Raw genomic sequence first — 23,835 nt, 5'->3', positions numbered from 1 at the left:
TCCTGGGCATCCCCTAGGTAGACTCAACCTCAAATTAGTACCTGGTGCGATGTGCAAACATCGTCACTAGGGAGACAAAGGCGGTCGGGCGGGGTGCTGGCCACCCACCCCCTCGTGTAACATTTCGCCCTTCATAGGTGCTCGCTAACAGCACTTGCCCCACAGTCTGTTAAGGCTACACGGGGGATCTTTGTCTCTATTTACGTGACCGTGTCGTCTACACGCTGTCTGTTGATTATGTTAACGGCAGGCTTTGATTCCTAAAGCAATTAAAGAAATTGTGCCGTGTTTACTGAATGTGGAGGTATCTTTTTTTAATAAACGAGACGACGCGTTGTCTCGTACAATTAAAGATTTCAACCCGAGTTTCATTGCGAGCCGGAGTTTTGGGGGCCAGGACTCCGGAAAATATCTCCTGCCTGGTATCCAGGCGAAGAGTGATTTTTAAACACACTCTCATCGATAATCAGAATCACTAACAGGGGTCATTGCATGAAACGTCGTCGTCTCGTATATTGTTTTCATCTTCATTGCAGTGTTGTCGATTTTTTTCGTTTGAAGGGAGGGGGAGGGGGTGGTGTCATCATTGTCAAGGATGACAGTGGCGGGGGGGAGGGTGCGGGGGGAGGGTGGGGGGGCAGTGGGTGTCTGCGAGCTCCTATTAAGGCCGGAGCATCGCACTCCACGGAGGGATGCGAGTCAGTGTCGTGGCACGTGTATAATCGCACGATTGCGTAACGCACGCACGCACTCACCGTGCTAGAGTCATCATTTTAGGCCGAGTGGACCTAGGGGACGCCCACGTCAGGGCGGCCGGAATGTTGAACGCGTGCGCGTCTCTGGGATGGTGGCGCTCAGGAGCGCGACGTGCGGCCGTGTGCGAGGCTGTTCGTGTACCCGTCTGTGTGTCGTGACGGGGAGCGGTGGTGCAGCGGTTAGCGCGTTGTGCTACGAATCCGGCGACCCGGGTTCGATTCCCTCTCACGGTGACGATTATCTGAAATGGTCCTGGGCCTCCCCTAGGTCGACTCAGACTCAAATGAGTACTTGGTGCGATGTTGTAAACATCGCCACTGAGGAGACAGGTGGCTGGGCGTGGTGTTGGCCACTCGCCCCCCTCGTGTGCCACAGTGCCGGCCTTCACAGGTGCTACTCGCTAACAGCACTTGCCCCTACAGCCCGTGAAGCCTTTACGGGGCACTTTGTATGCCCGTGTACCTGCGTTTACGCATGTGCGCTCGTACGTTCGCACGTACGTGTGTACGTATGCGCGGACACAAATGTATGCGTGGATGTACTTGTGTATGTGCGTGTGTACGTATGCGCGGACACAAATGTATGCGTGGATGTACTTGTGTATGTGCCACGTACGTGTGCGTCTATAAATACGCATACGTACACGTACGCGCATTTATGTGCATATCAGAACGCAGGTTTGCGTGCGTATTTACCTCTGTGTGTAGTTTATAGAGACGCACGCGTTTCGAGCCAGCCTCAAACGAGAACCTGGTGCGGTGTGGCAACATCGGTCAGCAGCTTGCAGGCTTAACAGCAACTTGCCCCTACAGCCTGTCGAAGGCTACACGGGGGAACTTTGCCTCTGTGTCCCTATGAGTGAGTGTTGTGTGGGGTGACGTGCAACTCGGAACTGTGGAATGTGGCGAGGTGGCTGGTGGGATTCTGGGGGTGGTGGGAGGCGGAGGGGACGCGGGATGAAGTGTAGCCCGCGCCCGTTATCCCTCATTCCCGGAGCGCCCACACACACACGGGCACACACACACAGGCACACACACACACGGGCACACACACACACGGGCACACACACACACGGGCACACACACACACAGGCACACAACAACAACCGCCATTCGCCACTAAGTGGCGGTGACGTCACCACGACGCTTGTGCCAGGCCATGTGCACCTTGAGGCCACGTGAAGTGTCGAACGCCCGCTGGCAGGAGGTCACGGGGCAGACCCAGCAGGTGCCACGGATCGACTGACTGAGATGACCGGCTGATGCACCACCTGTGCCCCATACTGTGCCAATTTGCTGTGCTTTAGCCACCCGGCGCTCCGCTCGTTGTTGTGAGCGTCGCTCCTCCGCCCTCCGTTGTTGTTGGAGGGCGACTGCCTCCAACTGCCCAGTAGCGTCCTTCACGAGCCTCCTCCACTGAGGCCGATTTTGACACCGCTGGTACCGGTCATCGGCAAGTCCACTCAGCTCCACGTCCTCCTGTACCACATCACTCCATCTCTTCTCTAGCCCGTGCCGCGCCCGTTTAGCCCCTTCGATCCGGCCGAACAAAAGCTGTTTAGGCATGCGGTGGCTGGGCATGCGGGCTACATGACCCAGCCAACGCAGCCTTGCCTGCCGGAGGAGCTCACCAAAGGGACTTTGCCCAGATCTTTCAAGGATTTGTGAGCTCCTCACACAATCCAGCCTGGTTAAACCCAGGGTGGATCGTGCACAATACCCATGGCAAACATCACCCTTCACCACCCACCATCTCCTGCATATTCTCCCCGTGGATTTTTCTCCGGGTCCTCCGGTTTTCCCCCTCCACATTTAGAATCAACATCACGCGTTCAGAGTGTTTGGCTGCTTTAAGTGTCCACGTCATCAGCCATTTCAATGTGGCTATCATTTGTGAAAGCCAGGTCGCTTCTGCAAGAGCGCTACGTCGCTCAGTGGGCCATGCTTTGTGAACTAAAACAGATGTTTGAGTTTATAGACATTGCAGCAGTCAGAGACGCACACGTTTATATTGCAGAGTGGATCGTACCAGTTTCTTTTGTTCAGGGGGCTGGGAATGCGTTTGCTTTATAAAAGTGCTCTCACTTTCAATCTGCCCTTGAAACCAATCGTTAATCGAGTCCAGTCCTGCCGTCGTGTGTTTACTTAGCCACACTGGCGAAAGGTCACTCCTGACATTTCCATAACGAATGCAAGAGGCTTCATCGCATGCGAGAGAACGCCGACTCGTGCCACGTGGCACTCGACGTTCTCTTCCTCAAACGAGTCTTTGCATTTGGACGCGTAAAATAGCCGATTTAATTTCCTGCAGCAACTAAAAAGTCAGATCGTATTCGTGGAATTACCGCCCCTCCCCCCTCCGTGAGTAGCGCCTCGTGGATTTAATAATTTAATTAGGGAAGTTGCGGAGGCGGCTTTACGAGTGGCTCAAGCAACAGGGTTCACTCACCACTCTCTACACGTGACCCATCTCCACGCGCGTGTGTCCAGTTGAACGCATTGGCTTTCTCCGCGTGCAAAAGTACTCAAGAAGGAATTTGACAAGCAACCGGGCATTACAGGTCACGTGACACTACAGGTGTGCTCACACCTGAGTGCATGTGTGTGCGTGTGTGCATGTGTGTGCGTGTGTGCGGGTGCGTGTGTGTGAGTGTGCGTGTGTGTGTGGGCTTGTGTGTGCATGTGTGTGCGTGTGTGCGGGTGCGTGAGTGTGCGTGTGTGTGCGTGTGTGCGGGTGCGTGTGTGTGAGTGTGCGTGAGTGTGCATGTGTGTGCATGTGTGTGCGTGTGCGTCAGTGTGCGTGCGTGCGTGTATGTGCGTGTGTGTGTACGTGTGTGCGTGTGCGTGAGTGTGTGTGTGGGCGTGTGTGAGTGTGTGTGCGTGAGTGTGCGTGTGTGTACGTGTGTGCGTGAGTGGGCGTGTGTGTGGCGTGAGTGGGCGTGTGTGTGCGTGTGTATGCGCGTGTGTGTGTGAGTGTGCGTGCGTGAGTGTGCGTGCGACAGTGTAGTGGTTAGCGCTACGCTGCGCTATGAACCCGGCGACACGGGTTCGATTCCCGCTCACGGCCAATACCAGTGACGATTATCTGAACCGGTCCCGGGCTTCCCCTAGGTCGACTCAGCCTCAAATGAGTACCTGGTGCGGTGTGTAAACATCGCCACTGGGGAGACAAAGGCGGCCGGGCGTGGTGCTGGCCACCCACCCCCTCGTGCCGCATTGCCGGCCTTCATAGGTGCTCGCTAACAGCACTTGCCCCTACAGCCTGTCAAGGCTACACGGGGGATCTTTTGTGCGCGCAGCATTACAACAACAACATCAACAACATCAACATCAACAACACATCAGAGATGTGCGGCACAACAACAACAACAATGACCCCCCCCTCCCCCCGTATGGATGTAACAGGCTGTAGAGGCAAGTGCTGTTAGCGAGCACCTATGAAGGTCGGCACTGTGGCACACGAGGGGGTGGGTGGCCAGCACCACGCCCGGCCGCCTTAATCTCCCCAGCGGCGATGTTCACTGCTACACACCGCACCAACACACGCTGAAGGGGGGGAGGGGGGGGGAGTTTTGAGAAATCTGTTTGATGAACGAAATGGGTTTGATAAGATGTTGAACTTATTGTTGCTTAAGCTTCTTTAAAAAATAACAATCCAACGAACAAGATGAAGAAATAATGCTGTGCATGTAAGTTGGATGATTCCTATAGACCAGGGGTCGGCAACCAAAATAACAAGAAGAGCCATTTCTTTCCAATTCGGTACAAAATTCAGTATTTCAAGAGCCGCAATGCATCTGAGTACATACGTACATATCGTCAAGAAGCAGCCCGTAAAGAGCCGCATGCGGCTCCGGAGCCGTAGGTTGCCGACCCCTGCTATAGACAGTTGGGAACATTCGTGGTTTTATGCATTAGCACGTGAACATGTGAACCCCGAGATCACGGGTTCATTGACGTGTCGCTCTTGACACTGAACACGTTTCTCCTCCTGCGGAGGGAGCTGGTAGTGACGTTGGGTTGCTCAGTCAATGGCCTGCAGGGTCAACGGCGGCGTGGTGTATTCCGCCAATATGCCCAACTGTGAGGGCGGGCACAAGCCGGCGTGAGTAGGTTAAACGTTGAGTTTTATAAGGGCACCACGGGGTGACCAGCCCCTCCCCACCCAGCCCCACCCCCCACCCAGCCCACCCTCCACCCCCCCAGCCCCTCCCCTCCCCAGCCCCACCCCCCACCCCAGCCCCACCCTCCCCACCCAGCCCCTCCCCTCCCAGCCCACCCCCCACCCAGCCCCACCCTCCCCACCCAGCCCCTCCCCTCCCAGCCCCCCCCCCCACCCAGCCCCACCCTCCCCACCCAGCCCCTCCCCTCCCAGCCCCACCCCCCACCCAGCCCCACCCTCCCCACCCAGCCCCTCCCCTCCCAGCCCACACCCCCACCCAGCCCCACCCTCCCCACCCAGCCCCTACCCTCCCAGCCCCACCCCCCACCCAGCCCCACCTCCCCACATCAGCCCCTCCCCTCCCAGCCCCACCCCCCACCCAGCCCCACCCTCCCCCCCCAGCCCCTCCCCTCCCAGCCCTACCCTCCCCACCCAGCCCCTCCCTGCACGACGGACGGACGGACACAATAATCCCCTGTGGGCTGGTGTAACCAGAGGTTCCTACCAGTAACAATCTTGCCAATTGCTTGTTTTTATTTTGTATGTCTCGGCTCTGTCGTGAATAGGTGCATCCTCACGACGATGTTTGTTAACTGAATGTCATTGACAACATGACTAGGTGAAATGTATCCCACCGGCGAGGGTGAATGGTGTCGTGTGCGAAGCTACGCAGTGGCGTGGAGTGGCTCTGGGGGAGAGGCGTGAGAAGTCGCTCACATTTCATGAATGACTTTATCAAGGCCCCAGCAACACACGTGCACGCGGCGTGTGAGTGAGCGCGTTTCACAGGGCGATTTGGGCAATTAGAACACACGACGGAGTTGATTACACCTGCTTGCTTCATCAACAAAAGCCCATCAGGAAACAATTATTCTGAACGTGTTTGTGTGCTTTGATTAGAGGCCGTCGATAAATGACGTCACGCACCTGGCGTGCCGCTATTTATGGACGTGGGGAGCGGTAGTGCAGCGGTTAGCGCGCTGCGCCAACTCAAGTGACGATTATCTGAACCGGTCCTGGGCTTTCCCTAGGTCGACTGAGCCTTAAGTAAGTACCTGGTGCGGTGTGTAAACATAGCCCCTGGGGAGACAAAGGCGGCCGGGCGTGGTGCTGGCCACCCACCCCCTTGTGTACCGTTCCGGCCTTCATAGGTGCTCGCTAACAGCACTTGCCCCTACAGTCTGTTAAGGCTATACGGGGGATCTTTGTAGGTGAGTGTGTGTGTGTGTGTAGGTGAATGTCTGTCTGTGTGTCTGTCTGTGTGTGTGTGTAGGTGAGTGTCTGTCTGTGTGTCTGTCTGTGTGTAGGTGAGTGTCTGTCTGTGTGTGTAGGTGAGTGTGTGTGTAGGTCAGTGTCTGTCTGTGTGTGTCTGTGTAGGTGAGTGAGTGTCTGTGTGTGTGTGGGTGGGTGAATGTCTGTGTAGGTGAGTGAGTGTCTGTGTGTGTGTGGGTGAGTGAATGTCTGTGTGAGTGAGTGTCTGTGTGTGTAGGTGAGTGAGTGTCTGTATGTGTGTGTGTGTGTAGGTGAGTGAATGTCTGTGTAGGTGAGTGTCTGTCTGTGTGTGTAGGTGAGTGAGTGTCTGTACCGGGGGAATTTCCATCTGGTACAGATGTAGTGTTGTAAAGGACGGACTTCTAAACTTCTTTATGGCACACACTGTTTATTATCTTGACACACAGTCTCCTGACCCTGCACAGCTCACACTCACTCCTCGCTCCTATTCTACGAAGGTACAGCCTTCGGACTTGCTGTCTATCTAATCTTCCCGCTAGCCTAGCGTCCTCCGGCTGGGACCTAGGGGAGGCACACTGACCCGCCGCTGGCCCAGCGGGTCCCCGACCTCTGGTCGCTCAAGACCTTCGTCCTCACAAGGGCGGGAAGGCTGGGAGCCAGGGTCCTATCCAGGACCTATCTCCTCCGACCACTGGTGACACTGAGCCCCAGCCCTGACAAGGGCTGGAAGGCTTGGTCCAGGGTCCTAGCTGTCTTCAGCCGACTTGGGTCTTCGTGTGGCAGAACTCACCAAGAGCTCTCAGCGCTCCGGCTTTTATACCTGTTCGTGGCCGGGTTGTCTAATCCCCGGCCACCTTGTGGAACCCTCCGATTGGTCCTTCCCAATCTGGCGTTTGGATCCTACCTCACCCCATTTGACCCTGACCGTTTGATTGAGCGGGAAAACATTGTTTACGATCCGCTCTCTCAGTTTGAGAACAGCGAGTAGTTAACACCACTACACAGATATAATGGGAGGCTGATCGACGCCCGGGTGCGATCAAGGGATGGCTCCCTATTGGTAAACCACGTTATGTATGCCGATGATTTGGTAATAGCTGCTCATTCAGAAGAGGAGTTGGAGACGCTGCTGCTGATACTGGAGCGTGCCACTATGAGGTGGGGCCTTACCATCAGCCCCACCAAAACTAAGCACCTGCCTGGGTATTTTGTACCATCGGACACTCCACCCCCACAACTCCCAATCGGTGATGGGGTAGTAGTGGAGAGAGTGGAGAGTTTCCCATACCTGGGCAGTGTGCTTATGACCGGCTCCAGTTTATCAGCAGAGGTCTCACTCAGAATCAGTCGAGCGGCAATATCTTTTCATCGGTTGCGTAACGCTGTGTGGAAGCTACCTGGTCTGTCGCTCCGCACGAAGCTTCAGGTCTTCTCGGCCACGGTCATTCCCTCCCTTCTCTACGCTTCGCCGGTTGGAAACATTTAGGCTGGCCTGCCTACGATCCATCCTGGGTTTAACCAGGCTGGATTGTGTGAGGAGCTCACAAATCCGTGAAAGATCTGGGCAAAGTCCCATCGGTGAGCTCCTCCGGCAGGCAAGGCTGCGTTGGCTGGGTCATGTAGCCCTGCATGCCCAGCCACCACATGCCTAAACAGCTTTTGTTCGGCCGGATCGAGGGGGCTAAACGGGCGCGGCACGGGCTAGAGAAGAGATGGAGTGATGTGGTACAGGAGGACGTGGAGCTGAGTGGACTTGCCGATGACTGGTACCAGCGGTGTCAAGATCGGCCTCTGTGGAGGAGGCTCGTGAAGGATGCTACTGGGCAGTTGGAGGCAGTCTCCCTCCAACAACAACGGAGGGCGGAGGAGCGACGCTCACAACAACGAGCGGAGCGCCGGGTGGCTAAAGCACAGCAAGTTGGTACAGTAGGGGGCACAGGTGGTGCATCAGCCAGTCATCTCGGTCATCTCGGTCAGTCGACCCGTTGCACCTGGGTCTGCCCCGTGACCTCCTGCCAGCGGGCGTTAGACACTTCACGTGGCCTCAAGGTGCACATGGCCTGGCACAAGCGTCGTGGTGACGTCACCGCCACTTAGTAGCGAATGGCGGTTGTTGTGTCACTGTGTGTGTGTCACTGTGTGTGTGTGTAGGTGCTGCTGCTGCGTGTGACGAAGTGGTGTGGCTCGACTCGTCACAGCAGCAGTGGAGGAGCCCCGCGCCGCGAGATGTCGCGCGCCAGCGCCTCGGCCACGCGGCAGACGGCGCCACGTAGCGCGTGTGTTCGCCGCTGGGCACCATCGCACCGCCCCCCATCCCCCCTGCTCCTCCTCATCGCTGCTGCTCTCGCGGCAGCCTTCTACTCGCGAGTGGGGTAAGAGAGATCGCCATCGTTGAGAAGCCAGGCTCGTCGTGCGGTGTCGTGACGGGGGCTGCGGTGGCAATGTCGGGTCAATGAATGGCGACGCGTCGCTGTGAAGATCGTCGAGGGAAAAAAAAGTCTGCACGCTGCTGCTGCTGCTGCCGCTGCTGCTGCTGCGTTCGCTCGCGCTGGTCACCGCAACGCCGGGCGGCTGTCCGTCCACGCGCCCGTCTGTGCGTCCGTCTGCCTTCCCCATCGCCGCAGGGCGCTGTCCGCGGTCGTGGCACCGGGCGCGAACATCATCTGCGGCAAGATTCCGGGACTGTCGCCACGGCAGCGGGCGCTGTGCCGGAGCCGTCCGGACGCGATGGTCGTGGTCGGTGAGGGCGCGCGGCTGGGAATCGGCGAGTGCCGGCACCAGTTCCGATTCAGCCGCTGGAATTGCTTGGCGCTGGGTGAGGAGACGGTGTTCGGCCAGGAGCTCAAAGGCGGTGAGCGCCAGTGTAAATTTTTTTTCCAAAATTTTACACTGTTAAGGGAAAACAAATTAAATATTAAATTACCAAGTATTTAATACTGCAGACAATCATCTGACCCATAGGTGGCAGCCATCTCAAGCCAGAGGACGAGAGGACTCTAGCCGCCCCGATGCCACGCATATAAAGGATTTATAGTGAAAAACTTTGTTTTTACGGGTTAAACTTATTGCTGGCTCCCTACACCCCTTTAATCCGCTGATTTCCCCTGACCGCCTGGGCAAAGGGCTCCATTCACAACATGACTCACACCGGTGACATTGGGAGACACCCCTGTCGCACACCTGACCCAGTTGGTATCTCCTCAGAGAGGACTCCATGTATCAGCAGGCTGCCCGCGAGCTTATGATGCAGCAGTTGCCGTATAACCCCCCTGGTGCGTGCGCTCCCCCACACGAGCAGGTAGCCGAGAAGCGGCCTTCCAGCACGCGGTGATCTCGGCCGCCGTGGCGTACGCCATCACGGCGGCGTGCGGCCGGGGCGACCGGAGCGAGTGCGGCTGCGACGGCGCCAAGCGGGGCGGCTTCTACGACGCGCAGGGGGGCTGGCGCTGGGGCGGCTGCTCGGCCGACCTCAGCCACGGCCTCGAGTTCTCGCGCCTCTTCGTGGACGCGCGCGAGGTCAAGCGGAACACGCGCACGCTCGTGAACCTGCACAACAACGTCGCCGGGCGCAAGGTGCGTGGGCGCGCGGGTGCCCTACCCTGCTCCTCGTCTTCCCACGACGCCTTTCAATCGGCTGTCTCCGCAGATCACGACGACACGCGCCGTCCGTTTACAGACCTCGCTTCTCCATTTGAATCGGAAAGGTTGATGTCATTCATCGGCGCGCGATGACTTCATCTACTCGTGAACGCGATCCGTAGGGGGCGTGCGGCGGTGGTATAACGGGTCGGCGGATCGGAAGTCTTCGCTTGGGTGCTCCGGGCGCGGCACGACGTTCTAATTGCGGCGGCGAAATGAGCAACGCCGCAGTTAGGCGACCTGGTGCGCCACGTGCGGCGGGGTGAAGGGGGGGGGGGTTATCCAAGACGTGTGGTCAGTGTGGGAGAGTAGAGCAACGTGGCCTCGAGTGGGGAGGAGGGCTTTCTGACAGCAGTGGTGCCACAAAGCAGGTTGCAGCACTGCACCTTTACCTGTCCCTTGCACCTGACATTGGCGGCTCCGTTTCCACTGAGGACCTCCTCCCTCCAAGGTCCTCCAGGTCAGCGCAGCCTAAGAGCAACTCATAATCAACGTTTTTGGGTTTAGATCGCGTTATTTATAAATGTGTCGTAACCCTCCACCACCCGACACGGCCAATCAGTAAAAAAGTGTCACGTAGGACAAAAGACAAATAGTTCACTGCTTTAGCCCACCGGTGTGAAGTGTGAAACCACAACATTTACAATTTGAGTAGCACGACGTTTCGCTGGTAATTGCATCCAGCATCATCGGGCAATTCGCCAGAATGGTGAGGCTTTGCTGTGTCTCCCGTTCTTATATAGAGCAGCAGCAGCAGCAGGGTGACGTCATCATTAACTCATCAACTCATCAGGTGCAAAGATTCAAGGGGGGAGAGCCTCACCATTCTGGCGAATTGCCCGATGATGCTGGATGCAATTACCAGCGAAACGTCGTACTCAAATTGTAAATGTTGTGGCTTCAACACACCGGTGGGCTAAAGCAGTGAACTATTTGTCTTTTGTCAACGTGACACTTTTTTTACGTGTCGGGTGGTGGAGGGTTACGACACATTTATAAATAACGCGATCTAAACCCAAAAACGTTGATTATGAATAACATTGGTCGCAAAAGCCTACGTGTTAAGAGCAACTCGCCCGGTGCTTTCACTTTCCCTGCACGGCCACGGGGTTGCAGGTGGCCACCCACCCAGCCAGCCAGCCACCTCCTGCTCGTGGCGACACGGCGACACTGGGCTGCTGCTGCTGCTACCCTTGCAGCTCGTCTGCCCCGGTGTTCCTTGAGTGCTCTCGACAGGGGTCTCCTCTCCCCCTGATCCCACCTGCAGGCCCATCATTGAATGAAGGCGCTCGCGTGCCATGCAAGGAATGTCGGTAAAGTCATTTAGGTGAAAAAAAAAACAAATTTGCTGTGGTTGTCCCACCTGATGACGGAAGCTTGTGTTACCTCCGAAACGTTGTGATTGAGTTTAGTTATTTTTTATAATTTTTATTTTCACCCACGTGACTTTACCGAAAGAACCACGGAGTATGGATCCTTGCAGTTACGAAAACTTTGAATCTAGAATGCAAGGAATTATCATTACGCCCGTGGGGCCCTGTTTCCTCTGCAGGCGATTTCCCCAAACCGAGCACTCCTCCAGATCCAATCCCAGGCAGGCGCTGAAATGTCTTGGGGGTGAAAACAAAACCATCTCTCGTCCCAACCCCGCGTACGGCAACCCCTCACGCACACTCCCTCGCTTGACCTCTCCACCCGCCACCCCACCCCTTCCCTCCCCACTCTCCCCCCCCCCCCACTTGTCCCCACCTACCTCCCCGATGCTCTCCTGCCCTCTCGTCTCTCTCTCCCCCCCACGCGCCGCCAGGTGCTGGAGGAGAAGATGAAGCCGGTGTGCAAGTGCCACGGAGTGTCGGGCTCGTGCACCACCAGGACGTGCTGGGCCACGCTGCCCCAGTTCCGCGAGGTGGGCTCCGCGCTCAAGCGCAAGTACGACGAGGCGGTCCACGTGGAGCCGGTGCACGCCGGCCGCTACCGCCGCCGCTACCCCGCCTTCCTCAAGACGAGGCGCTCGCGCGCCCACCGCAAGCCGCTCCGCACGGAGCTCGTGTTCACCAAGAGCTCGCCCAACTACTGCGAGGAGGACTGGCTGACGGGCAGTGTGGGCACGCGCGGCCGCCCGTGCGACCGCAAGTCGCCGCACGCCGACGGCTGCGAGCTGCTGTGCTGCGGCCGCGGCTACAACACGCGCCAGTACACGCGCTCGTGGCATTGCGAGTGCAAATTCCGCTGGTGCTGCTACGGGCGCTGCAGCGCGTGCAGCAACTGCCCAGTAGCGTCCTTCACGAGCCTCCTCCACTGAGGCCGATCTTGACACCGCTGGTACCAGTCATCGGCAAGTCCACTCAGCTCCACGTCCTCCTGTACCACATCACTCCATCTCTTCTCCAGCCCGTGCCGCGCCCGTCTAGCCCCCTCGATCCGGCCGAACAAAAGCTGTTTAGGCATGCGGTGGCTGGGCATGCGGGCTACATGACCCAGCCAACGCAGCCTTGCCTGCCGGAGGAGCTCACTGATGGGACTTTGCCCAGATCTTTCAAGGATTTGTGAGCTCCTCACACAATCCAGCCTGGTTAAACCCAAGATGGATCGTAGGCAGGCCAGCCTAAATGTTTCCAACCGGCGAAGATGCTCCACCAGGGGGGTCCACGTTTCGCAAGCGTAGAGAAGGGAGGGAATGACCGTGGCCGAGAAGACCTGAAGCTTCGTGCGGAGCGACAGACCAGGTAGCTTCCACACAGCGTTACGCAACCGATGAAAAGATATTGCCGCTCGACTGATTCGGAGTGAGACCTCTGCTGATAAACTGGAGCCGGTCATAAGCACACTGCCCAGGTATGGGAAGCTCTCCACTCTCTCCACAACTACACATGCACACACACATACACACACACACACACGGCACACACACACACACACTGGCCCCACACTCTCACACACAGCACACACACATACATGCACACGCGTGCACAGAATCGTGTAAATATACACAATTGCATTCAAACTTTGTTATATTATTTTAATGCAGCTTATGCCCTGCAACGATTATGTATTTACTGTATATAAATAATACAATATAGATAGAGCCGTAATTTGTACTATACTGTGGATACGTGTTCTGTACAGCATCCCTTTCTATGCATGAATTTCACGCTTAATTATTGTACACATTTTCTTACACACATATATGGGCCCAGTGTATATATGTCTGTGTGTGTCTAATACACGCACAGTCCGTTTTGGAAATTCGCTGCTGAATAGCTTACGGGGCCTTGAGGAATGTGTGTGTCCAGACTTCACCAGGCTGGTCAGTAGAGGTCACTTATTAAAGACACGCTCTATATACAACTGTGTAGATACATATAAGGTTAATTTCATTGAATAGTTTTGCTTTATTAAAGACAACATTCCGTACTGTATAGTAGCCTGACACGCATGACCGCTTATCTATGCATTAATAACATGCTTTTAAAAATATATATATGCTTATGAACTATGAAGTATTTTCTGAATGCATCTATACGGATACATTTACCCAAGAGTTGTACATGTACAATGTTTAAGTGTTTAGTGCAGCATGCATCTGTGATCCTAATATAGTATGTACATTCCACAGCATATAATTGTACATATAGGACAACGTTTAAATGATGTAAATATCGTAAATACTGAAGTATATTTCGTATGCCTGTGTAAAGTAGTAACTTGGCGGGAGACGACTCTGACGGGTAGCACACCTTTTATTAACACCAACTTATTTTACACGGGTGGCAACTGCCACATAACCCACGAGGTTCCCCTGAGCTATACCCACACGGGCTCTTACGCCCCGTAGCTTCTTGGAACACACCCGGCTGGGTTATTAGTCTCGACTCTGGGTCCCACAGCCTGGTTCCACATGGACACCAGGCCCCAGGTCCCACAGCCTCGCCTCTGAGCCGCACAGGGTCCCGGCCCTTACAAGGACAGCGGGGCTAGGGGTCTCAGGGCCCTATCTCTTCAACTCCGTCTTCGATCTTCAGCTGGTAATAACTCCCCGAGTGCTCTCGCGCGTCCCCCTTTATAGTCCTCCATGCGGACGTCGCTGAGAGCACCCACCCAAGTTGACCAATCACTCAGCGCGCTGCCCACGATCCTGTTTCCCATATCGTGTCTGCGTGCACAAGCACGCACCCAGCGCCGCCCCGTGATCCATCACTGTCGGTGTGCGTCAACACCCCCACACTCGATGTAGCCACGCCCGGCGCGCGCACACACACGCCCCCACCTTGTCGCGCGCACCGCCACTACATATGTGCCGGAGCAAATGCAAACAAACGGAATTAAATGAACTAAAGTAATGCCTTCACTATTTAAGGCCACCCCACAGAGACGATCACCCCTCTCTGTACCTGTGTTGCCCGCTCTGTGTATCTTGGTGACATCTGTCTGCTTATATGTCTGTCTATAATTTTTTGCTGGTTAGATTTTATGTCGCTATTTCATTATACCTGATGATGATTGCTTGTGCTGCAATCGAAACGTCGTATGCTATTAATTAATTTATTATTTTTTCTTTATACGTGACTTCACCGAAAGAACCAAAGAATAATTCCTGCAGTCACGAAAGCTCCAAAGTTAAGATTTCACTACACTCATTCATTAAACATGGGGCCACTATTTAAAATATTATTAATAATTCCAAGCGTTTGGAGTGGAAACAGAGAAGGAATTATAATTGAATGCGCTTTTTTTCAAAAGTATAACGTACTTCAATGTTGTGGGGCATCTAAGATTTGTATCGTCAGTTTAACCTGTGAAAATAATCACAAAACCCCGCTATCCCAGTCTACTACTGTGTGTATGTACATGCATCTGTACTTCTGTGTATGTCCACCCGTGTGTTTATTCACACTTGTTTATGTGGATATGTACATGCGTGAATGTGTGTGTATGTACAATCATTTGTTTGCACATTTGTTCGTGTAGTAGAACGCAATCCCTTTGTACGTACACTGCTGTGTATGTACACTCGTGTGTGTATGCGCACTTGTATGCATGTGCACCCGTGTGTGTATGTATGAGGCAGTGTGTATGCACATTCGTGTATGTTTCTACAGCGCTGTGTATGTCCACTCGTGTGTGGGTGTGTGTACATGGGGGTGTATATGTGTACTCGTGTATGATTATGTACTGGAACAAATGAGTTTTAATATTGTGTCGTACAAAGAATGTAGGGGCAACGTGGTAGGAATGAGACTCCCCGCTCGTGGTGCTCAATGAATGAAAACAGCGCCACTGAGCAGACAGAGCCCCGCCCCTACAGCTCGTGCGTGTGACGTCATGAGTGTGACGTCATGAGTGACCAGCGGACAGCCACGATGCTGCCAGGTGAGGGTCAACTTGTGTGCTGGAGATGCTTCGCCTGAAACTCGCCTCCACACGTGTTCGCTATGAAGATTGTAGCAATAAGCGACGATCAGTCATCTTTAACCTATCAGGTCTTTATTGTTCTGCAAGTAAATTAACGTTAAAAAGCGTAGAAACACATGCACACTCGTGTGTGAATGCACACCGCTGTATATACAGTCGTGTTTGGATGCACACTCGTGTGTGTATGTCTACTCGTCCGTGTTTTTTAAAGGAAACATGGTAGCAATAACGTACGATCAGTCATCTTTAAAAACAAATCAGGTCTTTATTAATCTGCAAGAAAACTCACGTTAATACTCGTATCGACATCTTTATTAATACGCATGCTCAAACAGGAAGGAACTAGGCAAATTATTTCCCAATAGGAATTCAACAGTTCAAAGATATTCTTAAAATCAAACGCTACCAATTTAAGCAGTAACTTGCCAATTTTTAAAACCTGATACCACATATAGATTCTCAAAGCAAACGGCAATATATATATATTTTATCTCAAATTGTATAAAGCGGTATGATTAACTTTGAATATCGACATGCGGTAAAAGGTTAACCAATTGATATCCTACCACTTTAATAGTTTAGCCTGGCAATTATTCAATAATAAAGGATTTTGGTAAACATTCAAACTTTTTTACATTTCTGTAAAATCGCCTGAAGCTGGTTGTAATCACCAGCAAAACATCATACTCAAATTGTAAATGTTGTGGGTTTACTCTCCAACACACTGGTAAGCTTAAGTAGTCACTAATTGGCACATTTTGTTTCCGCGACAAACCTTACTAATTGGCTGTCAGGTGGTGGTGTGTTAACACATTTATATTTACGCGATCTAACCCAATACACCTTTATGGATATTGGCCACGAAAGCTGATGTGTTAAACCAAATTAATTATACTGTTGTTGGTAAATAGAAAATGTTAGTTGTTTACATTTCCTCAGATACAAGCAGCACGAGACTGACCTGGAGGAGATTTTAGATCCAAATTCACTTTTAATTTCCTCATTTTTTGTTTCACCAGTAATATGGGATGTATTTTGTGAATTTTGGGTTTTCCACCTGCAATTAGAGGCTTGGAAATGTTTACCCTCCACCTCTACAGCATGCCCATGAATTTGTCTATTTTTCTGTGACACAAATGTTCGTTCATCAGGATATAGCTGCTTTGGAACACAGTGCAAGGTAACATTATTAAGCTGTTTTTGTGATAGTGGTTTTTGAGGTGTTTCATACATTTTTGCTTCACCTTTTAGTTCAGAACTAAATTTCAGTGGGTGACTTAATATTTGGCTTTCACATGCATGCTTTTTCGCCTTTTCCTCCGCTTTTTCTTTGGCCTTGCGTGCCTCTTCCTCGGCGATCATTTTCCCAGTGAGTGCTTGCAGCTCCAGCTCACTTGCAGACTGCGTGTGCTGGTGGGAGTGTTCGGGAACGGCGTTACTGCTGCCGTTTGACACATCTGGGAGCCAAATGCCACCTTGATCCACATCCACAGACTGACTTGGCACGGAGATCAAACAGAACACAGTTTCTCCCACAGCTCCTCGCTGATGCATGCCGGTCCGGACTCCAAGCAGGCTACGTGGCATCTGACCACCACTTGCTTCATGTGTCTTGTCACCCTGAAGAATACCCTCCTTTTTATCTGTATGCAACACAGATCTATGTTCACCTGCTGTTTCTTGTATGTGGCCCTTTCTTGAGTGAAATGCATGATCAGCACTTGTTGAGGTACTGTCCGGATATTTTAACTGCATGTACGTTATGTCATCTGAATGCATTTTATGCTTGTTGATTTCATGGTTTGACTGCGAATTTCTCCAAAAATATGAATCCTGATTTAGTACAGGTAACACAAGTGATGGAGGTGGTATTTGCTTTGAGTACAACAATTGTTTGTCTAAGCCTTCTTTTACATGAATGTAGTTTACAGAATTGTTGTCATTTGTAGACTTCCTCACACTGTGACCATTGTCTTGATTTTGGCGCTCAGTTTCCCAGTGTGCCTTGGGGACAATTCGCACCCATGGGTCTGTGAATGGAATGTATTCAACACGAGCTGTTCTAAGTTTTTGTTTGCTTTCACCAGTAGAGTCAATGCTGTTTTCATTGCTTGCATGTTGATTTTGACGAGATGTATTCTCTTTATATTGAGGAATGTAATCTGGTGGTTTGATGTATGTGGGCAGCTGTACATTTTGATATTTCATTTGTGATTCAGGAGGCATAAATCTGTCTGGGGAAAATTCTGCTGATGACTTGTATTGCCCATTTTCATGTGTACTCGTATGACAACACACGTTTTTCAATTGAACTTGTGTTGTTGGTCCCTTGTAGCAATCTTTGCTTCTCATTTGGTACATCTCGTATGTTGGCGGTGGAGGCCTGAATGTTTGAGGTTTTTCAATCTTCTCTGTTGGTAGGGGAGTTGCTTCAAAGTATTGTTTTCCTGTGTACAATATTGCATGTGCATCTGATGTTGCCTGGAGGGAAGTGCTTCCTTTGCCTGGATTCACCAACATGTCCTTGCTGTCCTGACCACACTGACTTGAGGAGTAATACATCCCTGACATGTCCTGGTAGTCACTACAGCAATGGCTTGATACATATTTGGAATTCCCTTTTTCTCTGCTATTCCTGTGCATATTTTTACTTTGATCGGTCAATAACGCGTAGTCTGGATTTATTTTACTTTGTTGCAGCTGTGTAGTCTGTGGTGCAGAGTTCTGAGATAATTCCAGGGTCGGAGGTTCAGCCTTGTATGGTGGAGGCTGTGGGTAGGTGCTGGGGCGTGGGATTGTGTCTGCATTAGCTGGGTAGCCGTGCAATCCAGAGTATTCCGAGGGAAGAGTCGAGTCACGAGACACTGCAGGGTACGGTGGGGGGGTTGCCTCGCGAGACACTGCAGTCTGGTTGAAAGGGCCATGCTGCACTGTGTTGTGTGATGGGGCTTGATCTCGTAACCCTGCAAGGTAGGCAGGCGGAGGGACGTCAACATGAGGCGGTTGGTGGATTGCGTAGTCCAGCAGCACGCTGAAATCCTGCCCACGGCGCCGCCAGTAACTCACGCTTTCATCGGATCCCTCCAATAATGGAAGCTGGTTTTCAAAGTTCCTGCAGAACAAAATAAATATTGTGACCAAATTGCATCAACACTAGAACGCTTTTAGCATTTGTAACTTTCTGCTTTTTCTTTTCAATGAGCCATTGCTTAAATCCTGGGTCAGGGGTAGACATCAATCATGTGCGAGTGTGTGTTTTGTAGAGCATGCTGTTTTGCATTCATTTTTTATACATGTTTTTGAAACATTTAGGACATCTTAAAGAGTTTAACTATTGGAACAATATTTTAAGTGCTGGTGACTAATTAATCATATTCAAAAGGATTACAGTGTCTTTGTGAACGCCTTATACAGTGTATACAGCATCGCATCCCCTTAAGAATTTTACAACACTGTCTTTTAAGCAGTTTCTCTGCCAATTCGTAATCGGATGCAGACCATTCATTGAAAACAACGACGGGCCATTTCAAATCAAGACATGCCCTTTGGCTCAGTCTTTGTATTATATTTGCCATGTCTGTTACAAGGGTGACAACATTTTATTGGTATTTCATGGGTTTGGAAGAAACTTTCAGTATGTGGGGTGGGGGGCATGAACATCAGCATAATAATCCCCAAAACGGAAGCCAAGACCGTGAAGTTGATGTTGCCTTGGTGAAATCCAAACTTCAACATACCATGTCTGAGCTCATATGTCTTCAGGAGTACATCTTTCACATAGCCGGTGTACCACCCTGTTGCCAGTTGATTGTGATTACTTTCTACTCACCCACATAAATGATGAGAGTGTAAAACCAAACCGTGGCCGAATGAGTTGTGGCGTAAAGTTAGCACAGCAGTGGAAAACAAACAAACAAATAAAACTGGGAACTGCAGTTGTTCCACTGAGTAACTATCCATGGCATAAATGATGCATGCAGCACTTTAAAACGAGACAAAAATAAAATAATGTGCCTGGTACGGCTGCCAGGATGCAACCACAGCAAGCTTACCAGGGATTCTCATTTCGGTCAATTATATTGTATTTTAATTGCACCAACAGTGGGCATTCATATAATCTGCCCACAGGTGTATATCTAGGCATGTAACTGCATCGATTAACATTTGAAAATGATTCTTGTGATCAGAGTACTTGCAGAGAATTGTGCACGTAAGAATTAATAGTTTAAAATGTGTGTATATTGTTTGACTGGTCAGCATAAATCCTGCAGCCTATTGATGTGTTAGATAGGGGTGTTCAAGCATCACGTAAAGGTATCTATGTGGTGTTTGGAAATCTTAACTCCTGGTTTATTGCCAGAAAGGGTGAAACCTATTCTATTTAAGTATTAATAGTCGACGTAATGCACTCTTGTCACATTCTATGCATAAGCCAGTGTTTTTTTTATAGGCATACAGTAAGTACTGTATAAGCAGCATATATGCATACATATACATTTGTGTAATCTGTTCGTTTCTCAAAGGAAATTATGTTACAGCTGTTCAAACAGAGTACAAGCACATTTCATTTCAGGCAAATGACACAGCAGTCAAAGAAAGGAAATGATGTCTAAAAATGCTGAACTTTTTTGACGGTGCGTTTTTCTCCAGCGAGCTCCTCACCTTATGGTCACAGGGGGGCTTTGGGGCTGCATTTGCCCCTCTTCATAGTTCGCCTTTTCACTTACGAGCTCTGCCCTTTCCCTGGAGGGCTCGGCCCTTGCGGGGTGCTCTTGTAGTGGCAGGCTGGAGTGACGTGTGGCGCGGGGAGCGGGCGGTGCGTCGTGCCACACATCCTGGCCAGGAAACCCCTGCTCCAGCCCTGACCGGGGCGGCTCCATCCGGAGTGGAGGCTGTGTGCTGCTGCTGCTGCCGGATGTCGGCCTCCTGCCCGACCTGAAGCCATGGGAAGCCAGCAGGTCGGCAACGCTGTACATATTCTTCAGTAGCCGGCGGTTTTGTTCAAGGCCACTGTCCTTCACTGCGCGCACACTCCCACTCTCCGCTTCCTGCTGAACGGTTATTCAGGATGAGAGTGCCTGATTTGCAACAACAACAAAACATATTTAATTATTCTTGTAATTGTTTTCGGAATAAAGTACTTCACGAAAATGAATGTACCACAACAAGAAATGGAGTTGAAAATATATTTCATAGTCTAAATACAAAGTAATTTAAACACGTGGCATAATACCAGCAAGCTAAGCAATTACATGAATCGGGATCATCTCTACATTGTCTAAATGCCCTCTAAGTGAAACAAGTATGGAAATTAATGTAATGGAAATGGATGATAAAGACACGTGCCTTTTTATCCCCACTCTTATCTGTGCCATCTCGTACCGCTTAAAAGTATATTTTTCAAGAGTTAAAGAAACATTGTATTCAAAGATCATTTTAAAACTCTTGTTTTTATCAAACTTAACTCCTCCTTTGCCATTATCTTAGCTCTACGCACATTTCATGGTGCACATTTCTCTGTAAATACTTTTTGACAGCAATGTGAATTTAAATGAAAGGTTCATCTGGAGAAAGGTTCACTCTGGCAAGCGTTCCCATTGTGCAAACACATGGACATTCCACACTGCCGATTTTTTTTCGTTTGAAAAATACTTAAGGTGGTGCCGTCCCACGCTGCAGACCCAGATTTAAAGAGCAATCTGGCCCAAGATTGCTGGGGTTTTTTCACCAACACAAGTCTGTAAATATGGGCAAACATTTTAATTACGGTATGTGCCGAGAATGCAGCCATGGCTTAAATCCCACTCCTCGTGCCATTAATTTCTTCAGACCCAGTGTGTGAATGTGTACAACAAAAAGGACTGTGTTCAATTGCCAGCAGCCTTCCTCAGGCTGCACCTGTACCAACTGGGGGAACTGCTTTCACCCGAGAGCCGTGACCTGCTATGCTGAGAATTTGATACATCTGGAGATTGGGGAAAGATGGAGGTTGGTATGGTTTAGTCATTACTACACCCATGATGCAATTTCAAAGCATTCCCGTAGAAGGAATTAGAAGCAAGGCCAATCATCTGGTTTTCATGTGCATGGTGGAAAATGTACAAAAAAGTCCTCTAAAAGCTATTCGTACTTTACGCACAAATGTAAGATATTCTAAAACGCTAGCTTTTTTCAGGAAGCAGATTAAAAAGGTGGGTAATTAAATTACAGTACTACATGAAGTGTTATTTGGCGGTAAATCCATCAATGAATATACATTTTAGAATTCCCTTGTCATCCGTTTTTGCTTCGGTGCCAATATAAATGTAAACTAATCAGACACAGGTGCATAATGGTACTCATACGTGAACTTCAAAGTCACAGTGGCAGGTGCAACTCTGAACCAGGTGTGGCACTGCAACAAAGTACTGGATGATTTACTGCAACACTCATTCAATAAACAGCATTGGTAAAGAAGCTCTCCTAACCGCTCATGGCCATTTGCATCGTTGGAGAGTTGTATTTAAGTCAAGGAAATCCAAACAGCAGTTTTTAGATGTGTTGTTGCTGCCCTTGTATTACGTTCATAAAATAATTTGGTAGGACATAAAGACAAACTGTACAGTTGTCTGCCTTAAGGCTTTAACACAGGATATGAGACATCGTGTCTCTGGACCTTGCAGTGTACCTCAAGGGTGGGGTATGACATAGTTGTTGGGAGTATTTGGCCGAGATAACCTCAAACACCCACATTTAATACTTGTGCCATTATTGCAATGCGGAAAGACACACCTAAACTTTGAATCATGTTTTAAAAAGTACTCTGGAGTAAAATCATTAATGTCGACATCTTAGTCTGTGAAAAGTCTGCCTTTGTTTCATTGTCAGACGGGATATTGTTCTCACACAATAGGCCATTGTAGATTGTACAAAATCAGTATATTCGTGCCTGAGAGTAAACTTATGAGCATACACACACCAATGTAAAGCTATGTGGTAGGCAAACTTACGTGCCAAAGTGTGCGTCTTTGTGGGCTCTTAACTTTGTTTGCATTTGGGTGAGTGTGTGTCTCTTGATTATTCACCCAGCACACCATTACCTCATTCCTGCGGAGGGAGCTGGTAGGAACGTTGGGTTGCTCGGTCAATGGCCTGCAGGGTCAACGGCGGCGTGGTGTATTCCGCAAATATGCCCGACTGTGAGGGCGGGCACAAGCCGGCGTGAGTAGGTGAAACGTTGAGTTTTATAAGGGCACCACGGGGTGACCAGCCCCCTCCCCCACCCAGCCCCACCCCTCCCATTTCTGGATGCACGACGGACGGACGGACGGACACAATAATCCCCTGTGGGCTGGTGGAACCAGGAGGTTTCTAGCAGTGACATTAATGCTGCGTCACTCCACCGAGTAAAGAATGGAGGATCAACCGACACAGCCGAGGCGCTCCCCGTGTCTCTCCCTCTCCCCGTGGCGGCGGCGCGGATTTACCTCCTGCCCCCCCCCGCGGTGCCCCCCTCCACTCGTTCAGAGTGAACAGCGGCACGCGGCGCTGAGCGCCTGTGACCCACAGACACCGACTCGCGGTGCCGCGTCCAGAGTGAACAGCGCCACGTGTTGACAAGCCTCACCTTGTTGTTGTTGGCAGGTCGCTTCTGAAAACGAGAGCGGTATAGCAGCTCGAGCGGGCTTGGGCTGATAAAAAACACGAAAAAAAACTGCGTTAATATCTACAGCGAACCAAAGTTACAGAGTAGCGAGCCGCGTGAAGACAAATTTATCTTGAGCGAGATAATTAAACTTGAACGCAATCAGGCGAGGGCAGGAGGCAAGGCCCCGCGGGGCAAAGTTCCAATCTGGACATCGATTCCAACACTCGCTGCTACTCAGTTGACATCCCTGAGAGAGAGAAACAGCGAGGCTCTACCTTGGTACACAACAACAACCACAACAACAACAACCACCACAACGATGAGAAATTCTCACCTCAGATTTCAGTAAGCACGAAGCAGCAGCAGCAACGTCCTGTTACCTCGTGACGTCACGCGGCAGCAGCAGCAGGTGACATGACGTCACTCTCGGGTTACAAGCCACGCTCCTCCCACAATGAGCGACCCCGCAACTGAATAAATTATGTTAATGAGGCGGCCCAACGTCACCACCACCAGCACCACCAGCAGCACCACCAGCACCACCACCACCACCAGCACCACCAGCACCACCACCAGCACCAGCAGCACCACCAGCACCACCAGCACCACCACCAGCACCACCAGCACCACCACCAGCACCAGCAGCACCACCACACCACCACCAGCACCACCACCAGCACCACCAGCACCACCACCACCAGCACCACCACCAGCACCACCACCAGCACCACCACCACCAGCAGCACCACCAGCACCAGCACCACCACCAGCACCACCACCACCACCATCACCACCAGCAGCACCACCAGCACCACCACCACCCGCTCGTGACGAGTCGTTGTCAAAGTTGTGCAATCTTGAGGCTGTGGGCAACCAGACCAGCCCGCCCGCAACATCCTTCACTACACCGGCAAAGCTCCCCCGTGTAGCCTCCACACACTTTGTGGGGGCAAGTGCTGCTAAACAAACACACAGACACACACACAGACACACAGACACACACATAG

At 51.3% G+C, this 23,835-nt stretch overlaps 2 protein-coding genes across 6 annotated transcripts; one reads left to right on the top strand and one right to left on the bottom strand.

Annotated features, from left to right (window-relative positions):
- Positions 1-6,907: 6,907 nt before the first annotated feature.
- LOC133362671 (protein Wnt-7b-like) lies at positions 6,908-13,726 on the top strand (the record flags this gene model as incomplete). Its single annotated transcript, XM_061581593.1, has 5 exons — positions 6,908-6,918; positions 8,775-9,001; positions 9,449-9,723; positions 11,597-12,050; positions 13,677-13,726. Coding segments are annotated over 5 exons (1,017 nt in total), but the record flags the coding sequence as incomplete, so codon positions are not given.
- A 1,678-nt stretch (positions 13,727-15,404) lies between these two features.
- LOC133362667 (uncharacterized) lies at positions 15,405-23,214 on the bottom strand. Of its 5 annotated transcripts, none has more exons than XM_061581586.1 (5): positions 23,163-23,177; positions 22,808-22,871; positions 22,281-22,377; positions 19,864-20,279; positions 15,405-18,313 (listed from the first exon to the last, which is right to left on the bottom strand). In XM_061581586.1, exons 4-5 carry the CDS (start codon positions 20,175-20,177, stop codon positions 16,087-16,089), a joined length of 2,541 nt encoding a protein of 846 aa, XP_061437570.1. In that variant the 5' UTR covers positions 20,178-20,279; positions 22,281-22,377; positions 22,808-22,871; positions 23,163-23,177; the 3' UTR covers positions 15,405-16,086. The 5 variants fall into 5 exon arrangements, with proteins under 5 accessions (XP_061437570.1, XP_061437571.1, XP_061437573.1 ...); XM_061581587.1 differs by having other exon boundaries at positions 19,864-20,252; XM_061581589.1 differs by having other exon boundaries at positions 19,864-20,136.
- Positions 23,215-23,835: the final 621 nt, after the last annotated feature.

Source organism: Lethenteron reissneri, unplaced genomic scaffold, assembly GCF_015708825.2.
Source record: "Lethenteron reissneri isolate LAM-NWPU_2019-01 unplaced genomic scaffold, ASM1570882v1 scaffold_1574, whole genome shotgun sequence".
Taxonomy (NCBI): domain Eukaryota; kingdom Metazoa; phylum Chordata; class Hyperoartia; order Petromyzontiformes; family Petromyzontidae; genus Lethenteron; species Lethenteron reissneri.
Note: the sequence above shows the minus strand (reverse complement) of the source record. Positions and strands in the feature narration are given on the sequence as shown.